At 40.5% G+C, this 19,101-nt stretch overlaps 7 protein-coding genes across 7 annotated transcripts; 5 read left to right on the top strand and 2 right to left on the bottom strand.

The window, feature by feature from the left end:
• Positions 1-691: 691 nt before the first annotated feature.
• On the bottom strand, positions 692-3,173 carry LOC119554747 (UDP-glycosyltransferase UGT4). Its single transcript, XM_037865776.1, has 2 exons — positions 2,740-3,173; positions 692-2,478 (listed from the first exon to the last, which is right to left on the bottom strand). The coding sequence occupies exons 1-2, from the start codon at positions 2,999-3,001 to the stop codon at positions 1,160-1,162; spliced, it is 1,581 nt and encodes a 526-aa protein (XP_037721704.1). The 5' UTR covers positions 3,002-3,173; the 3' UTR covers positions 692-1,159.
• On the top strand, positions 3,148-5,174 carry LOC119554739 (UDP-glycosyltransferase UGT5). Its single transcript, XM_037865764.1, has 2 exons — positions 3,148-3,437; positions 3,799-5,174. Exons 1-2 carry the CDS (start codon positions 3,185-3,187, stop codon positions 5,145-5,147), a joined length of 1,602 nt encoding a protein of 533 aa, XP_037721692.1. The 5' UTR covers positions 3,148-3,184; the 3' UTR covers positions 5,148-5,174.
• A 1,039-nt stretch (positions 5,175-6,213) lies between these two features.
• Positions 6,214-8,122, top strand: LOC119554731 (UDP-glucosyltransferase 2). Its single transcript, XM_037865754.1, has 2 exons — positions 6,214-6,515; positions 6,647-8,122. Exons 1-2 carry the CDS (start codon positions 6,242-6,244, stop codon positions 7,975-7,977), a joined length of 1,605 nt encoding a protein of 534 aa, XP_037721682.1. The 5' UTR covers positions 6,214-6,241; the 3' UTR covers positions 7,978-8,122.
• A 569-nt stretch (positions 8,123-8,691) lies between these two features.
• Positions 8,692-10,465, top strand: LOC119556264 (UDP-glycosyltransferase UGT5). The gene is made up of 2 exons (XM_037868316.1): positions 8,692-8,978; positions 9,039-10,465. The coding sequence occupies exons 1-2, from the start codon at positions 8,741-8,743 to the stop codon at positions 10,358-10,360; spliced, it is 1,560 nt and encodes a 519-aa protein (XP_037724244.1). The 5' UTR covers positions 8,692-8,740; the 3' UTR covers positions 10,361-10,465.
• Positions 10,466-10,600: 135 nt separating this feature from the next.
• Positions 10,601-12,503, top strand: LOC119556250 (UDP-glucosyltransferase 2-like). The gene is made up of 2 exons (XM_037868292.1): positions 10,601-10,920; positions 11,069-12,503. Exons 1-2 carry the CDS (start codon positions 10,665-10,667, stop codon positions 12,397-12,399), a joined length of 1,587 nt encoding a protein of 528 aa, XP_037724220.1. The 5' UTR covers positions 10,601-10,664; the 3' UTR covers positions 12,400-12,503.
• Positions 12,504-12,594: 91 nt separating this feature from the next.
• On the top strand, positions 12,595-14,373 carry LOC119556257 (UDP-glycosyltransferase UGT5-like). Its single transcript, XM_037868305.1, has 2 exons — positions 12,595-12,955; positions 13,009-14,373. Exons 1-2 carry the CDS (start codon positions 12,715-12,717, stop codon positions 14,337-14,339), a joined length of 1,572 nt encoding a protein of 523 aa, XP_037724233.1. The 5' UTR covers positions 12,595-12,714; the 3' UTR covers positions 14,340-14,373.
• Positions 14,374-15,726: 1,353 nt separating this feature from the next.
• Positions 15,727-17,670, bottom strand: LOC119562877 (venom carboxylesterase-6). Its single transcript, XM_037875992.1, has 4 exons — positions 16,643-17,670; positions 16,256-16,585; positions 16,063-16,195; positions 15,727-16,006 (listed from the first exon to the last, which is right to left on the bottom strand). The coding sequence occupies exons 1-4, from the start codon at positions 17,655-17,657 to the stop codon at positions 15,832-15,834; spliced, it is 1,653 nt and encodes a 550-aa protein (XP_037731920.1). The 5' UTR covers positions 17,658-17,670; the 3' UTR covers positions 15,727-15,831.
• Between the last annotated feature and the right edge of the window lie 1,431 nt (positions 17,671-19,101).

Here is a 19,101-nt window from a genome sequence, read left to right as displayed (position 1 = left end):
AAGTATTATTTTTATTAAGCTTTAGAAATTGATTTACCTACTTAGTGCATTCAGTTTTAAAAAGCTCTTTTATCAGAAAAAATCTACCAAAACATTGATACGAACAAACTGCAATCAAGTTATCTAATCAATAAACCAAGCAAATAAATGCACAAAGCAGTATCTGAATGCCTGTATTTATTTGTCCATTTTACGGAACGATTACTGTGGCTGGGTCTGTTTTTATGCGCAGTGCGTTCGTTACCTTGGCTATCGATGGACCGTCACAGACATTACGCCCCAATGGTTATGAAGGGGAAGTTATACACTTTCGGGTGAACCTTCAAGTTCGGTGGACTATTCGGCATCGACTTCTTCTGGTTCACGTTCCTGGGGTTTTTCACCCAGCAATTGAGGGAGCAATTGTGCGCACTTTTTTCATCGGCCTGTCCTGTGCATTTTAATGTCCTTTTTTCTTACAGTATTCCCTTTTTTCAATTCCCCTTTTATTTCCTTTTTTATTTTGGCAAAAAGAGTTGAAAGCATGCTGTGCACGTCCTGATTGATGTAAAATGCGTAATGAGCGCGGTTATGTTTATGGGCGAAAAAAGGAAGGACCGGAGGTAAAAAGGTTTGAATAGACAACAACTGAAGGAGGTAAAGTTTTCTAATTATAATATGGGTGGCAGCTGGGAGGGGAAAACACTCTCGCTTTTAAATGCTATTCAACATTTATTAATTTCAATTATTCGAAATATTAAATGTAATTATAATCTGTGGAATGAAAGAATAAACAAATCTTTACCCTTTTAAGTCTGTTAACTGATAACGAATGATAACGAATTGAAATATTTTATTTGGCGTCTTCACGGTCGTTAAGCAGACTGATAAGATAATTAACTATCAATGCGATAGAGCCATTTACAACTAATACACTTTTTTTTTACGCTACTGGCGATTTAAGACAACTCATGTCAATATACATCCTTAACAAGTTTATTGTTTTCTTTAATTTGGATGTTCAAATATTCCATTACTTAGCACCATTTAAGACTAATTATAAAAAAACATTAAAACATTTGTGTTATACACTTTTTAAAACAAAAGGTTCCCAAACGCATAATAATTTGTTCATTTCGGGAGAACTGAATGGGTAGATTCACGCTAAAATAGCCCAGGTTTACCCTACCATGGGCACATTAAAACGGTACTCAAGGTTTCTCGTTGCCAATGAGATCAGTTTCCAGCCAAGGAAGAGCACAATGATAACACTCAAACCGATTCGTCCAAAGAGCACCGACACAACATCCACGTTATAGTATTGCATCAGGGACATCTCTTGCTCGGCAATTCGCATATGATCGGCTCCCTTGTGCCGCAGGATATATTCCGTCCACCAAATCGCCGTCTCCATGGCTGACATTGGTTGATCATGAAACCGTCTGGATAAATACCTGGCATTTTGTTTATAACTAGCGTTATACACGAGATCCTCAATGACCTTGACAACTCCGTCTGGGGAGAGGTTCATAATATCCAAACTCCTGGCCACTCCCATCTGTTCCATACGCTTGGTGTTCTGAAACTGGTCATAAAATAAGGGCGCACACAGCTGGGGAACCGCATAGTGAACCGCCTCAATGGAACTTAGAAGACCACCATGTGTTATAAAGAGCTTAACGTTGGGATGATTAAGAATCTCTCGCTGTGGAAGCCAAGATCTTGCATAGACATTCCGTGAATTGTTAGCCATCTCTGGATTGTTCATTTTCCAAATCACTTGCTGTTTTACTTGCTGAAGGGCGGCCAGCATGGTATTTATCATTCCCGGAGGCAACCACTTATCCAGGACTTGCAGGCCCATCGAGAAATACACTACACCATGTTCGGCTTCGTCCAATAACTTCTTAAGTTCATCATCCAAGGGATCTGGGGGCTCGGCCAAGTGCATGCCCGCCACTTCTACGATATTGGGAACATTACTGCGCACCCGACCCATGCTGAAGTGCTGATTGATCAGGATCAACGAAAATTTCCGGCGCAGTTCATGAATACTAGCCGAAACTCGGGAAAAGTGCTGCTTAAAGAGATCGATTTGGCCCGGCAGGTAGATGAATCGCTCCACCAGACGCTCCTCGGTGATGAAGATCAGGTTGTGCCACTTCTCTATCAGACTGAGTCCGGGTGAATAACCCAAGGCGGACATCGGTTCGTAGACACTGGGTGCTGAGTTACCAACCAGAAAGTCAATGTTCCATGCCGATCCAAAGGCGGCAATCCCCACCAGTGGTGCATTGAAGTGCTGTGAGAATCCGTAGAGGGCATCGGTGTGGGAGGCCTCCAGAATAACCATCGAGTACTGGGCACTGGAGTTGCGGAGCAGCTCCTGCACCCCGGGATCCTCCAGGACAAATTTCGAACAGTTATAAAAGTATTCTGACACGAACAGAGCCTCCATCCATTTGCTTATGTCAAAGTCGTAATCGTAGTCCAAGAGTACTGCAAAATATTAGACACTTTTAGAAAATATTCCCGTGGTATTTACAATTTATTAATAATTTAAAATTTAAAGTAAATTATTATTTACGATTCCGATTCCATGCTATATATTTATATGTGGCATTACACTTTACAGAACATATTTTAATTAAATATATTTTCTCGGTTAGTGACTGTTTTTAATGGATTATTTAGCAATTCAAATAATTAATGAATTTAATGATTTTCACATATTTTGTACAATTCCTTAAAGATCATTACATTTCGTCAGCATATCCAGTTTGGGCACTCGTATGTGATGGACACCCTCTATGTGGGGCATATCCTTAACGGATGATATCACAGTCAGCTGGTGACCCCGCTGGACGAGGTTCTTCAGGAACGGCGTGATCAGCAAATAGGACGAGCCAAAGGTATACGAGAATATGGCCAAAATATTTTCCGTTTCGGCCAGTTTGGGGCACAGTAGGCCAAAGAGCAGAGCCGGGAGCAGGAGACCAGCAATGCCCGGGCCCCTAAACATCTCACATAAATCGACCGCACATGCCGCTGCCCGAAGTGATACTGCCTTGATTTTGATTTGGTCGAAATACAAACTCAATGGGGTAGACAATCTAATCAGCGAGATAAAAGCGAGCGAAAATGCGCAACAGTTCGAAATGAAAACTCTTCAGTTAGTCAGTTGAAAAGCGGTTGCTCCACCGATATGTTTGCACCGGGGCGATGGCTTCTCCCGATGTTCTGGCTGATTTCGAATGCGATCTGCTGGATACGTGGAGCGCGAATTCTCCTCATCGCCCCCTTCGAGTCGCATTCGCAGTGTATGCTAATGACACCCTATATAGAGGCCCTAAGCAATCGGGGTCACCAGCTGACTGTGATTCATGCGTATAAACACTGCAAGCTCATTGAAAATGTTACCTTCATACGTATAAGGGATAATTATAACGTTTACTCAGGTATGTGATTGTGGGGTATAAGCGACGGGGAAACCTTACAAAGCCCATTGTTTCAGTCTAGCGCACCCAATCGAACTCAGACACTTTATAAGATTAGCTAATTTGCACCCATACCGTTTTCAGACGCGAGATAACAAATATTATTCCGTTGCAAAGTGATAAAATCGATTGACAATATCATGTTTAAAGATAAAGGCTTTTTAAATGGTATGCTAACGAAAAACAAATCGATTGATATTATATTATATCGATGTGGCCATGTAGGGTTTCAAAATATATGTACATATTTTTATGGAACAGTACATTTTAAAGTATTTACAGATTGTCTTCCTAAAATATTTTTTTCTTTTTTCCATTCTAGATTTTGAAGAGTTCATGGGAATCGGTTCTACGACTAGCAAGTGGGCAGAAATGAATTCTATGACCAGAATAATGGTAAATTGTTCGCTTAATATACTCAATAATTTCGAAGTTCGATCCTTAATGAAATCGAATGTCACATTTGACTTGGTGGTCTTGGAACCGGGCTTTACCGACCTGCTTTTCGGGTTAGCAGCTTATTTCGATGCCCCACTGATCGGACTTTACACATGTGTATCTGATTGGAATACATATAACATGGTGGGACATGTAACGTCCATCTTGGAGGAGCCAATAATGCCCTTAGGCTTAAAATCTGTGCGAAATCTTTGGGATCGCATCTACAATTGGTTTTACACCACCGAAGAGTGGCTGTTGATACATTTAGTTTTCCTACCGAAACTGCGCTTCGTTTATGATCACTTCTTTGGGCACCTGGAGCAGAGCTTTATGGAGATCCGGCACAACTTTTCACTAATTCTGCTGAATCAACACTTTAGCTTGTTTAAGGCCAGGTCTACTGTTCCCTCCCTGATTGAAGTGGCTGGCTTTCATATCCCCAAAGTGGATCCAAAACTTCCTGATGATCTTCAGGTATTCATCGATGAGGCAGAACATGGTGCAATCTACTTTGCTTTGGGTATGGAGCAGGAGAGTAAGGACTTGCCGGAGGAAACACAAAACGTTTTGCTAGAGAGTTTCAAATCGATGTCACAAAGAGTTATTTGGAAGTTTGAGGGTGAACCCCCAAGGAGCTTAGCTAGTAACATCTATATATCCAAATTTTTACCACAGCAAGCCATTTTGGCTCACCCAAATGTAAAGCTTTTCATAAGTCATGGTGGAATGCTGAGCATAATTGAGGCTGCCTATTATGCGAAACCTGTTCTGGGTATGCCTTTGTTCTTCGATCAATTCAGGAATTTGGAAGTCCTGGAGGAAGAAGGTGCAGCCCTGCAGTTAAACATTAACAGCGTGACAGGAAAGGAACTGAAAAATACTGTGAATCGCCTGGTAAACCAACCAAAATACCGAGAAAATGCCTTGGCTGTTTCTCAAAGATTTCGGGATCAGCCCATGCATCCCTTGGAAACGGCCATATATTGGACCGAATACGTCATACGCTACAAGGGAGCCAATCATATGAAAGTATCTCAATCTCAGGTGAAGCTGTTCGAATACTATTCCATGGACAAGTTCTTGATGGTCGGAGTACGGTTATCCCTTGTAGTGGGTATCGTTTTTTTGGCTCTTACTAAAGGAAGATGTTGCTTAAATTATTTGATCAAATTTTTCAAGCCAGTTTTGCCCGTTATTGGCATTCAACGTAATATCGATGTGATAAGTTAAAGAATTTGTATGCTTAAGTGCTGTTGTTTTAAGGATAATTTTTAAATTAATTAGTATTATAGTTTATCTGTTTCTGAATGTATATATTTTTAATATTTAAAAAGAATTACATTTTGTTATAAGTTTTGATATGTTACGTGGTGCGTCAATTTATTTAAAAAACGAATATATAAGGGGTGTTGACGAGCTGCGCATTTGAATGGTATATTTTGGACTCGATTGTAATTATTTTATTGTTTTTTTAGGTTGATTACAGCAGGGACAATGAATGATAAGCATCGTGGTAGCTTTATCTAATCTTAATTGCCCCTTTATTTATGATTGTTTCAAAGTGTTTATGGACTTAATTTTGGAATGGTGCAGGGATTGTGTCTTGTCCCGCTTATACCATGAATTATTTCATTTGATTAAATATCACTTTTATATTTGCTATTTCAATATAAGCTTAATTGGTTTTTAATAAAAAAAAACGTGATATATTTTAAATATTTAAATTAGATTTGAGGAAATTTAAAAAAAGTAGGTAGAAAATACAAAAGAATTACAGTAATTTGTGTTAATATTCACCTTTTCATTTCTAATATCATATAAGCTAACTCTTAAAACTAACTGGTCCAACATTTAATTAAGTGTAGGGTATGCATTTTTTCACAGCTCTCTGAGCACAAAAACCGTGTTCAATTAAAAGTTCGAGTAAACAATAACAACTGGAGAGTTTGTCAATTAGAGAGTTAAATAGCGATAAAGCGAGAGCTTAAGAGAACCAAATGGGGAAAAAGAGATATAATTTATTCTCTCATCGATTGCATAACAACTGAGTATTGTATGTAAACAATCAACAAAGTTTTTTGAGTCAAGCCGGGGACGCCAAAAATAATACATGTGCATAAAATTTAAAAATACAGATAGAGTGAATTTCGTTGTGTTTAAAAAAATTAGCTTCTGCCTCGCTTCACTGAACTTTCTTTGTGTAGAATGAGCAAATTTTTGGCGATGCTTTTGATCGGCGCTCACCGATAATTATATGTATATAGAAAAGTTTTTATGTTAGATTAGTTGTCGTTCATCAGCGAATCGCTGTGGTTGCTACTGAAATGGGAATAATTTGTTCTGGAACTGGTTTGAGCCGTCTACTGTTTGGCCTGGTATTTCTGTTCAGCGCCACTGCCGATGAAAGGGTTCAAAGTTCCCGCATTTTGGCCGTGTTTCCCTTTCCCGGCCGATCGCAGTACATATTTGCCGAACAGTATCTAAAAGAACTGGCTAAAAGAGGTCATAATGTAACCGTTATCAATACATTTGGCGGTGATAAAACCGAACCCAATTTTCGGGTAATTGGTGCTAAAAAAATTCACGAAATAATGGCAGGTAAGAAAGAGCTTTAAAAAGTCATGGTGCAAGCAGGGGTAACGAAATGAAACCTTTTAAAAAACACTTTTAATAAGTTCTGAACTTAATTTAAGTTTTATAAATCTTTAAATAAAAGCTTAATATTACAGCATTTGGAAATATGGACTACAACCAATCGGCAAGTAAATGGAAAGTCTTGACAATGACGACGGAGTTCCTGAATCTTTTGACCACCAGTGTTTTGGATGATCCAGCTGTAAAGGATTTGTTAAAAAGTAGGGAGAGTTTTGATTTGGTTATCATGGAAACGGTTCAAAACGAAGCTCTCTTCGGGTTAGCCCAACATTTTGGTGCCCAGACCATAGGAATCTCATCATACGGAACAGATACTCACATCGATGAGTTGATGGGCAATATATCCCCATTATCCTATAATCCCATGTTGCTATCATCGCGAACAGAGCGAATGGATTTCCAGGGTCGGCTGCGAAATGTGGTGGAAGCTTCAATAATGTGGCTGCACAAAAGGATTGTTCACCTTCCCACTCAGCGGTATTTGTATGCGAAATACTTTCCAACTGCCAACAAATCGTTGGAGGAAGTTTTGGATAGCTTTTCACTAATGCTGCTGGGTCAGCACTTTTCGCTAAGCTATCCACGTCCCTATTTGCCCAATATGATCGAGGTGGGGGGTCTGCACTTGCAACAGCAGCGAAAGGTTCAGCCCTTACCGCAAGAATTAGCGGATTTTGTAGAGAAATCTGATCAGGGAGTAATATATTTCTCCATGGGTTCTAATATCAAGAGCGCCGATTTACCGCCAGCCACTCGTCAAGTTCTAATGGATACGTTTGCAGGTCTGCCCCAACGGGTTTTGTGGAAATTCGAGGATGATCAGCTGTCGGAGAAGCCATCAAATGTGTTTATAAGCAAGTGGTTTCCTCAACCGGATATCCTGGCCCATCCGAATGTGAAACTATTCATCACCCACGGTGGTTTATTGAGCACCATCGAGAGTATTTATTTTGGAAAACCAGTCTTGGGTCTGCCAGTTTTCTACGATCAGCACTTGAATGTTCAGAGGGCCAAGCAGGCGGGCTATGGTCTTAGTGCGGATATATGGAGTACCAATGCCACAGAACTCATTTCTCTAATCCAGGAACTGCTGAATAAACCCAATTATGCCGCAGCAGCTCAGATTAAGTCCAAATTGTTCCGAGATCAAAAGGAAACTGCTTTGGAGCGAGCCATCTGGTGGACCGAATATGTTTTGAGGCACAAGGGCGCCAACCACTTAAGATGTGCCTCCCGGGATCTGGACTTTATCCAGTTTCACGGTCTGGATACCTGGGGTCTGATCATCACAATCACTTTTGCGTCTCTACTGAGCTTTGTGACTGCACTGAACTACCTTCAAAGGGGTCTCAGTTATATCATCTCAAAGCTCCGTAAGAGGTCTAGTAAATTGAAGACCCAGTAACCAATTAAATTCCATTAACTAGTCGAGTTTATGCCGCCACCGATCTTTATATACATTTGAAATTATTTGTTTTGTTATAAGCACTTATAAGTACTAATATTAAGTATCTATGTAGTTCCAATTGAAATATATAAAATGAAGACAAGCATGGTTTATATTTTGGTTTAGGCGTTGTATTAATTTCTTTTAAATTCTTTGCCCTTTGTAAAGTTAACTAAATGTTAATATTCATAACTAAAGAAACTACTGTCAAAACGTCAAAAGCTATCATTATAAACATTTAAGTGCACGCATGAACCCCAGACTTTATTTAACAGTTTGTATACAGCCATCACTAAAGCATCAAAAGCAACACACTTAGAAAAATATGTCGTAGACAAGATTTTTTATTATTTTCCGTGTTTTGTACCAACAACATATGTTAAGTAACGAAACTTGCAGTTATGTGTACAGTATTTTTTGAATTCAGAACTAAAGAACAAATCTTTCTCCGACTGTAGGCCATTTTAAATTCAGTAGTGCAGTGCAATGATGATTTTTGATTGTGAGATAGAACAGAATAAGATAGGAAACAAAGTAGCGATGGGGTGCGACGGTAAGATGTGGATCGCCTACGAAATTTCCGTAATCGCAGCTGTCGTGAATTGCTATCGCATGTCGGTGCCTCAGGGCGTTATCTAATAGCCCCATAGTATGTTGCATTGTGCGTTTACTGATTCAGTGTATAGCTTGAGTTTGCGAAAACCAGACGATCTTCTTTAGGATGCTGGCTCTACAACTAAGTGTTTTGCTGCTGATTCTGCCTGCTTGTCTACAGGCTGCTAGGATACTGGCCATATTTCCCTTTCCGGGACCATCGCAGTACATTAATGTGGTACCCTATCTGAAGAAACTGGCTTCTCGGGGTCACCAGGTGACCTCGATTAATGCCTTTCCGCAGAAGAAACCGGTGAATAATTTTAGAGACATTCCCATTCCGGAAGTTTTTGAGAACTATAATGGTAAAATTGTTTAAATATATTTGTCAGGTATATATTTACTAAAAGTCAAAAATGTTTTAGATATCATAAACGAGCTGAACGATCCAATGAATTTGTGGCAGGAGAACAACTTCATAAATAAATTTTTTGTGGATGTTACCCGCTCAGTTCTCACCAACAAGGAAGTGACAGAAACCCTTTTGCCTCCTGGAAAGGATCACTATGATCTTATCATTGTGGAGGCCATTCGCTCGGATGCCTACTATGGATTTGCGCCACATTTTAATGCTCCTATTATAGGCATTTCCACCTTTGGCACTGACTGGAATATTGATGAGCTGGTTGGCAATGTTTCGCCTCTATCGTATACTCCTCTGGTAACAGCGGGTTTTACGGATCGCATGACTTTCGGAGAGCGTGTGACCAACTTTGTGGATACTACAATTGCCTGGCTCAACTATAGATTGGTTCATATGCCAGAGCAGGAGAAATTGTACGCGAAATACTTTCCTGTGGCCTCAAAACGAGTTCCTCTCACCGATTTGAACAGGAATTTCTCCCTGGTGCTCCTCAATCAACATTTTTCCCTAAGCTTCCCGCGGCCCTACGTTCCAAATATGATCCAGGTTGGAGGTCTGCATATATCCCACAAGCCAGCTCCTTTGCCAAAAGATTTGGAGGAGTTTATTCAGGGTTCTGGGGAACAGGGTGTGATATACTTTTCCCTGGGATCCAATGTTAAAAGCAAGGATCTTCCGGCGGAGAGAAGAGAACTTATACTGAAAACCTTTGCCAGTCTTCCGCAGCGTGTACTATGGAAATTCGAGGACGATCAGTTGCCTGGCAAGCCCTCCAATGTTTTCATCAGCAAATGGTTCCCGCAGCCGGATATCCTGGCCCATCCCAAGGTCAAGCTCTTCATCACCCACGGCGGCTTGCTGAGCACCATCGAGAGCATTCATCATGGTAAACCCGTTTTGGGCCTGCCCATCTTCTACGATCAGTTCTTGAATGTAAAGCGGGCCACTCAGGCAGGATTCGGATTGGGATTGGATCATAAGACAATGACCCAGCAAGAATTCAAGACGACCATCGAGCGATTGGTCAAGGAGCCGCAATTTGCGGAGACGGCCAGGAAGATGTCAGATCGATATCGGGATCAGCCGATGACACCTTTGGACACTGCAATTTGGTGGACAGAGTATGTTTTACGGCACAAAGGAGCTTACCACATGCGAGTGGCTGGCCAGGATTTGGGATTCTTCGCCTACCATAGCTTGGATGTCATTGGAACCCTCTTGGGCGGAGCGCTGCTAGTTCTTTTGATTATTTTGTATGTCCTTTGGAAAATTGCAAAGTTAGCTGGACTTGGAAATTCTAAGAAAAAGCAAAAGACGCATTAAGATGGGGTCGAAAATCGGAATTCTATGTTGGTCATGTTTAAAATTAAATATAGGTATAGATAAGCAAAGAGAGATCAAAAATATATTGAAATTCTTGCTTAGTTATTAACTATTTCTATAGGTCAGAAATAATATGGACTAAAAAGGCAAGATTTACAATCAACCTTTCATTATGTAAGCTAATCAGAATTGGAACTTGATAACTTATGGGCTGTAGGTGATTGTTAATTGTTCTTATCAATGAGAAATTAAATTTTGGGCTAGTTCTACCAGACAGTCTTTCGGTAGAGCTCGAGGGTAAAGCATGCCCAGTCTAAAAATGTTGGGTCTGAGATCATTCGTCTTGTTGGTGGCCCTTCTGCCCGGTTTCTTGGAAGGAGCCCGTATCCTGGCTTTGTTACCCATACCCAGCCATTCGCATTACTATCACGCTCTTCCCTATCTAAAAAGCTTGGCCTCTTTGGGCCATGAAATTACCTCTGTAAGTCCGTTTCTACCAAAGGAATCTGTGAATAATATTCACAACATTTATGTTCCGGAATTGTTTGACAATATTGAAGGTAAGTATTATTGTTTAGCAAAAACATTCTAGTCTTGATTTATTGAATAAACGACCACATTATCTTTAAAAGCACCATATAATGGCTTTAAAAATTTCTTGTCATCGTTATGATTCGCCTGAAGTACTTATCTTCAATTTACTTTTAGAACTTATACAATCTTTAAGCACGGGTAAAGGAACTTGGAAAGACAATGAATACATCTACGACTACAACCTTGATCTTGTAAAAAAAGTGCTGAACAATGACGGAGTGCGGCGAGAGATTCTGAAGCCAGGAAAAGCTCAGTTCGACCTGATAGTTTCTGATCTTTGGCGATTCGATGCTCTCTATTGCTTGGCGGCATATTTTGATGCCCCCATAATTGGAATCGCTTCCTATGGCACCGACTGGAAGATTGACGAATTAGTGGGTAATGTATCACCGATCTCGTACCTGCAGTCTCCGTCCGCTTATTGGCACGATCTTCAGACCTATGGCGGTCGTTTGGCACACTTTGTGGATCGCTCTATTTCTTGGATTCAATGGAGGTGGTGTTATGAGGAGAAGCATCAGGCCCTGTACAGAAAGTATTTCCCGAAAATTGCTGACGAGCGACCATTGTCGGAGATTACCAAAAATTTCGCCTTGATTTTGGTTAATCAGCACTTTACATTGGCTCCACCCCGGCCTTATGCTCCGAATGTTATCGAGGTGGGAGGTATGCATATTAATCAGGAACCGAAAACTTTACCCAAGGACATAGAGGACTTCATCCAAGGGGCTGGCGAAGATGGAGTAATATACTTTTCCCTCGGCAGCAATGTTAGGACCAAAAATCTCGCAGAGGATCGCAAGAAAATATTGATCGAAACATTTGCCAGCCTGCCACAGCGTATCCTGTGGAAATTCGAAGATGAGGATGTGCCAGAGAAACCATCGAATGTTTTAATTAGCAAATGGTTTCCGCAGCAGGATGTTCTGGCACATCCAAAAGTTAAGCTATTTATAACCCACGGAGGATTGCAGAGCACCGTGGAATGTATTCACCATGGAAAACCAATGCTGGGACTGCCATTTTTCTATGATCAGTTTAGGAACATGGAACATATCAAACTACAGGGTCAAGGCTTGGTTCTGAACTACAAGGATATGACAAGCGACGAGTTCAAGGACACAATTGTCCGATTACTGACAGAAAAGAGTTTCGATGCTACGGCAAGAGCAACTGCTGCTCGATATCGCGACCAACCCATGAGTCCTTTGGAAACAGCAGTCTGGTGGACTCAATACGTCCTTCGTCATAAGGGTGCGAAATACATGCGGGTGGCGGGCAGAGAATTGGACTTCTTCACTTATCACAGCCTGGATGTCTTGGGCACTTTTCTGCTAGGCCTTTTGGTTGTCTTTTCCATAGTCTTCTTTTGCTTGATTAAGTTCTTAAACATTGTTCTGCGAGGTATAAAGAATAAGAAAGTACAAAAGCAGAAAGCTAATTAAGTTGTTTGGAGCTACCCCTCTATAAGTTATAATTATGAGTATATCATTACACAAGGAGGTGTATATTGAATATGAGATATGCTGTAATATATAAGATTTAAAGACAATAAAAATATTCTGCTTCCTTAAAGTACTTTATGGTTTAACTTTAATCTTTTAATGATTCTTTAATAGTTTTTGTCTAATAGTTTTTTCAGTGTAGTTTCTTAACACACTTATCAGATTAATCTTATCAATTCGCACACCACACGATTTTTTGATTGGCATTGCTATTTGAGCTTTTGTCGGTTCTTGGTAGTTAGTTTCAGACTCAGAATGATGCCAATTCAGTTGTTCTCCCTACTCGTTTTTCTACTACCTGCTTTTTTGGAAGGTGCTCGTATTCTTGCCTTGTTTCCCATACCAAGTCAATCGCATTATTATCATGCCTTACCATATATGAAAAGGTTGGCCTCTTTGGGGCATGAAATAACCACTGTAACTCCGTTTCCATCGAAAGAAGCAACGAATAATTTATACGAGATTTCTGTTTCGGAGGTATTTCACAGTTTTGATGGTAAGGAAGATGTGTGTTACAAAATACAATATATTCTATAAGATGTATTACAGAATTATTAAAAGCTATGACAACACCTAAAAGTACTTGGGAATTTTTTGAGGTAACTAACGGATTCGTGTACAACATTACTAAGGTCGTATTCGATAATAAGGAAGTTCAACGAAAGATACTCAGACCGGGAAAAAGTCAGTTTGATTTGGTCATTGTAGACATTTGGAAATATGATGCTCTATATGGCTTGGCCGCCTATTTGGATGCGCCAATCATCGGAATGGCACCTTGCGGAACTGATTGGAAGATCGATGAAATGGTCGGAAATCCATCTCCAATGTCTTACCTCCAATCTCCGTCAACTTACTTCTACGACTTACAGACTTACATGGGTCGTATAGGACACTTTGTAGAACGCTCCATTTCTTGGATAAACTGGCATTGGCGCTATGAGAACAAGCATGATGCTCTCTATAGGGAATATTTTCCGAAAATAGCTTACAAGAAGCCATTGTCTCAGATATCCCGAAACTTTGCTTTGGTTTTGGTAAATCAACACTTTACGTTGGCTCCACCTCGTTTATTTGCTCCAAATGTAATCGAAGTGGGGGGCATGCATATTAATAAGGAAACGGAAAATTTACCCAAGGATTTAGAGGACTTTATCCAGGGCTCTGGTGAGCATGGAGTAATTTACTTTTCACTCGGCACCAATGTAAGGATCAAAAATCTTGCTGAGGATCGCAAAAAAATATTGATTGAAACATTCGCCAGTCTGCCACAGCGTATCGTTTGGAAATTCGAAGATGAAGAGTTACCAGAGAAACCATCGAATGTTTTAATTAGCAAATGGTTTCCGCAGCAGGATATTCTGGCCCATCCGAAAGTTAAACTTTTTATAACTCACGGGGGAATGCAGAGCACCATAGAAAGCATTCACCATGGTAAACCTATGCTTGGGTTGCCCTTCTTTTACGACCAGTTCGCCAATATGGAATTCATCAAGAAACGGGGACTTGGCTTGGTTCTGAACTATAAGGATATGACAAGCGAAGAGTTTAAGGAAACCATTTCCCGGCTGCTGACCGAAAAGAGTTTTGACGTCACGGCAAAAATACAAGCGGCTCGATTTCGGGACCAACCCATGAATCCTTTGGAAACAGCAATTTGGTGGACTCACTACGTCCTTCGTCACAAGGGAGCACCTCATATGCGAGTTGCAGGAAGAGAGCTGGACTTTTTCACTTACCACAGCCTAGATGTCTTGGCCACTTTAGTTATAGCTCTTGTAATTATTCTTATTATTATTTCCCTATGCCTGGTTATGTTTTTAAAGTTAATCCTCCAACGTGCTGTTAAATTAAGAAATCGAAAACAGAAAATTCGCTAATATAATAAATCAATTAAATATATCCTACAATTTTTGTGCCACTGAATGTTTAATAAAAATTCATATAAGTAAATTTTTGGTACATTGAAGTTATGTAAATCTGCATTTAGGGAGGGGAAGACTCAATGTTTAATTATTAATTGAATTTCTGTTCAATTCCATACCAGGTAATTCCCGGTAATAGCATCCCAGATAATGGCAGACAAATAAGTACCTAGTGCCAAATTCAACTCTGAGAGGCCCCGCGGTTCCCAGTTTGTTTTCACCACATATAGCGCCCCAAAATGATGGGATATTATGATGCGCGTATTTATATTATAACGATGCTTTTCTGGTCACACGCAAAGCTGCTCGATTGGCGTCCAGTGAATTATGGAATACGCATACAAATATTTGCGAGGCTGGGTATATGTGCGCCAGTTTGAGCGCATTTATTAACCGCTGCCAATCAGTTGCATTCGCTGCGTATGCGTAATATTAAATTGCACGGAGTCACTTCCGTTGGATTGGTTTGGTTCATTTGGGTACGGCTGGTGCTTTTGGCCGTTTTTGGCCGCATTGCCAAATGCGTAATCAAAAATTCATGAGCTATATAAATGTGGTGTGGCTGGAATTGCCATTAGCTCTGTGTGTTTTGTGTTGGCATGCAAATGTAGATAATTTCATGCGATTTAGGGTTGGATCTGGCGACCCCCCGTAGATTCGTCTCTTAACCCTTTAAATGTCCCCCGAGTGGTCGTCAGTGGCTGAGAGGCTATTTAATGATGTCCTGTTTTGTGGTTCGACGCGTTTTTAATGAGCTGTTGATTATCGTCAACGGAAACAGCAAAAATGATTATTTGTCATATCCTAGGCAGATGATTTGTCACTCCCAAAAAAAAAGGAAAATACACCCTTCCGGGTTTTTTGTTCATTCTGAAACTATTATGTACGCAATGTCAGCAATTCCAATTTGCAGTCTCAGAGATGCTTCGGAATATCAGCTCACTTCTTGACTGAATCTAATCGGTAACTTGTCCAAGCAAATCGGTCGCTTCACTGCATTTCTCTTTTTCGCTCGCTTTTCCTCTAGTGTTTTTACAACAATTTGTGCAGGCAAAAAGTCGAGAAAATCCGAACTGCAGATGGAAATTGCTGAAAATATTCTGAATGCTCGTTCACCTGGCGATAGTTATGCGCTCAGCCATTCTGCCATTTTTGTTTGTTAATTTTCGTGAGCTCTGTCCCGAAGAGATGAGTATGTCATCTGGCTTTTTTCGATTTATCTCTTGAACATGGTAATTGAAGAGCAGTTTAGTTCAGTTTAAGTCTCATAAAAATGAAGAAACATTGACTATATTAGAGGAACAACATATTTGTGCATAGGAATCTCATAATTAATGCAGATATCTATATATTTGAAACAATATTATTTTTTTAATTATTATTATGATTAAAACGGTACTATAAATTCGGAAAAATATAAAGTTACATTCTGAGACTTGAAAAATTCTCAGCAAAAGCTGGATAGGGGGAATAATTCATCCCAGATGTGATATCGATCCTGAAAGAAGCCACCAGTTTTTGCGGTTAGATTGGTACCGATTTCCAGATAGGCTTTATCTTGCGAGTTGTAGAGTGGCCAGTTAAGATCTTTCAGGTATTCATCGCTCTTGTTGTGGGGATTCCTAAAAACAACAAACTAATCACTCAATCTTTAAAATAGTCAAAGTATAATCCTCACCCTTTTTGAGCAAACTCAAACCACATGCGCGTCATTAGCTCAATCATAAAGTTTTCGGGGTCCTCTCGTTTTAAAAGAGGAGTCAAAAGTCCCACGTGGAATAGATATATGAGCTCATCGTGGTGAACGGGGCCTGTGAGTATTAAGAAATTAACTTTAAGACGACCGGAATGTATATACAAGAACTGCTTACCCATGGCTTCCTGGTTATCGGGATTTTTCAAGAAACTGTATCTACCCTTATATCGAAACAGATAGGTGTAAATAGGTGTGTGGGGAGCCATTAGGCGAAGAAAGCGATTGAAGGATACTCCAATCAAGGCATCACTGTATAGTTCTCCCATACCTTTGAGGGATTTGGGGAACTCCAGCTTGTCTCTACTTTCAGGCATATACTTTTCCCTTAAAACTCGACTGGCAACTTGCGATTGGGTTGAGTTACGTTCGAAGATCAGGGAAATGGGAGCAAAGTGTTCCCAGTCCTGGTTGTATTTGCTCACAATGCTTTCATTTCGCAGATCAACTGAAGGGAGTAAAGAAATTGTTGAAACAGTCTTCTTGAATCTTTCTATTCACTTACAAAATGCTCCAGAAAGAAATTCAAACTCCGTAACGCCGGTAATAATGGGAACCTTGTAAAAGTCACCTCGTCGAGCTGTCTTGAAGGGACTCTCGATAAGGTAGCGTTCCTGGCCAAAGTCCTCCTCGACAACGATTCTCCAGTTCAGAACGGGATTCCAGCCAAACTCAAACATACCGTTGTAGGTGCTCACATAATCCAGGTAGGGTTTTTGTCTCATACAGTCAACCATTTCCTTGACCGGTTCCTGGGGACACTTTAATAGTCCAGCCTGTCGTTTGGCCAGTTGAAGGTCATTGCTTTTATACTGAACTGGTCCATATGGCGCAGCACTCATGCTGATGCCTCGATGGAAGAGACCCTGGGACATGGGCGATAGCATGTGCAGAGCTACGCTGATACTACCCGCACTATAGCCCAAAAGGGTTACACTTCCGGGGTCACCACCAAATCGATGGATATGTCGCTGGATCCAGCGCAATGCCAGAACCTGATCCTTCATTCCCGCATTGCCAGGGGCTTCTTTAGTTCCAGTGGCCAGGAAGCCCAAGCTACCAAGACGATAATTTAGCGAAACCAGCACACAATCGCGATCCATGAAATGCTCGGGTCCGGCTAAATATTTACTCTGTCCGGAGAAGACATAGAAGCCTCCGGGATGCAAGAACACGATCACCGGTCGACGGCCCTTCAAGTCCTTTGTATACACATTCAACCGCAAACAGTCCTCGGAAACATCGGTCATATTATCCCAGGGTTGTGGGCACATCGGTCCATCTTCAGTGGCATCAAAGGTTTTCGGGGACCAGGGCTTCACGGGCTGGGGATTCAAAAACCGCAAATCTCCCAGGGGCGGTTCGGCATAGCGAATGCCCCGAAAGGCATGAAAGGTCGAACCCAACCTGGAGGTCAGATTAGCACCGCGCACTCGTCCCAGTTCGGTGTCCACATCGATGGAGAGTACCGATGAACTGGCCAGCAGAACCAGCAGTTCCACTACAAAGAACTTCAGCATCTTGCCGCCTGCCTTAAACTGAGTTGTAAAAGTTTCCGATGCCGTTTTTATACAAAACTTGGCGGCTGGAATCGCTTTTGGGGCTTTACCCAGTAATGATTGCGAACTGAGCTGGCATAATAACAAGATCGCCTGGTCGTCTCCATATGTACAGACTTATACCTATAGAAGACGATGGTGAACAGCTGAATAGGCGCTTTAGATAAGAACAAAGGAATAAGTAAAACAGATGCATGAACGATTTTTTGTTTTACGACTAAAAAAGGGTAAACAAATATTTTAATTTCAAAATCAAAAAGTGGGTATAAATATTGAAACAAAGTAATAATGTTTCATATCTTATGTCATACAATTTTCTTTTAAATAAGATAAATTGTGAGTAAAGACTTTTGTTACTTAATTTTCTATAAATTAAAATTTGTTATCGCTTCTAACTAACTGGCCTGGACTGCTTCGTCAAAATGAACTAATTTCTATGACAATTTGAGAAAAACCCCCGACCAGCTTCTAGAAAAACCAAGTGCAAGCCTATTTTTTTGCAGTTTATTTAAATATACATAAATCAAGAGTAATTTCATATTAACTTCCTTTCAACTATACATAGTTATGGACGTTTATTTTATTAAGGACTATCCAAGGGTACGAAATTACATAGATTGCGGTCAAAATTATTTTTAAGTCTTCCCTTACAGCCCAAAATTTTACCACAAAAACAATACATCCTTGGCTGCACTTTTAAGCCGGATCGGCATTAAAGCCGCCAACACTTTCGCGACGGACGCTGATTTTCCAGCAGCACGGCCATGGCCCAAAACAGTTTCAATAAGTTGGGCTAAAAGTTTTACACGCCTTTTGCCTGGCAAAAAAAGGGAGGAGAAAGGGAAGATGCACGGCAAAGAAAATAAAAGCATTTAGCCACAGGCGTTAGTGGGAGTGGCAGGGGGCGGGCAATGGGAGTGGGCGTGGCACTCAGTTGGTTGCTGTTAAAAATTTGAACGCGCTGATGGGCATTTTTACAACTGAAGCGTTAACTATGTGCAACTTGCAGTAGGAGAAAGGAAGAGAGTGGTTGGAAATAGGACCTAGCAAAGAAAAATGATCATCCTTGGATCGAATTTACAAATACCCTGAGTAAAAATAATAAACACATTATTGTTCTTATGGTAAAATATTTTTTTGCACTTGAATGGTTTCATAAAACCATAATAAACGAATATTTCTTACTATCTATTTTTAATTTCCGTTGTTTTGCATTCTCAAACTGATGAATTTTCCTTTATTCCTTTCCAAAAGAGTGTACAGTAGAGAATAAAAAGAGAAACCGAGGAAAATGGACAGGCAACGTAGAATTTTTTCGATACAAGTTCACAATATTTTCCATTTTAGTTTACAAGTTTCGAGCCGCAGGCAGAAACCAACCGCACAACCCCTTTGTAAAATCAAA

This window comes from Drosophila subpulchrella, chromosome 3R (assembly GCF_014743375.2).
Source record: "Drosophila subpulchrella strain 33 F10 #4 breed RU33 chromosome 3R, RU_Dsub_v1.1 Primary Assembly, whole genome shotgun sequence".
NCBI lineage: Eukaryota > Metazoa > Arthropoda > Insecta > Diptera > Drosophilidae > Drosophila > Drosophila subpulchrella.
Note: the sequence above shows the minus strand (reverse complement) of the source record. Positions and strands in the feature narration are given on the sequence as shown.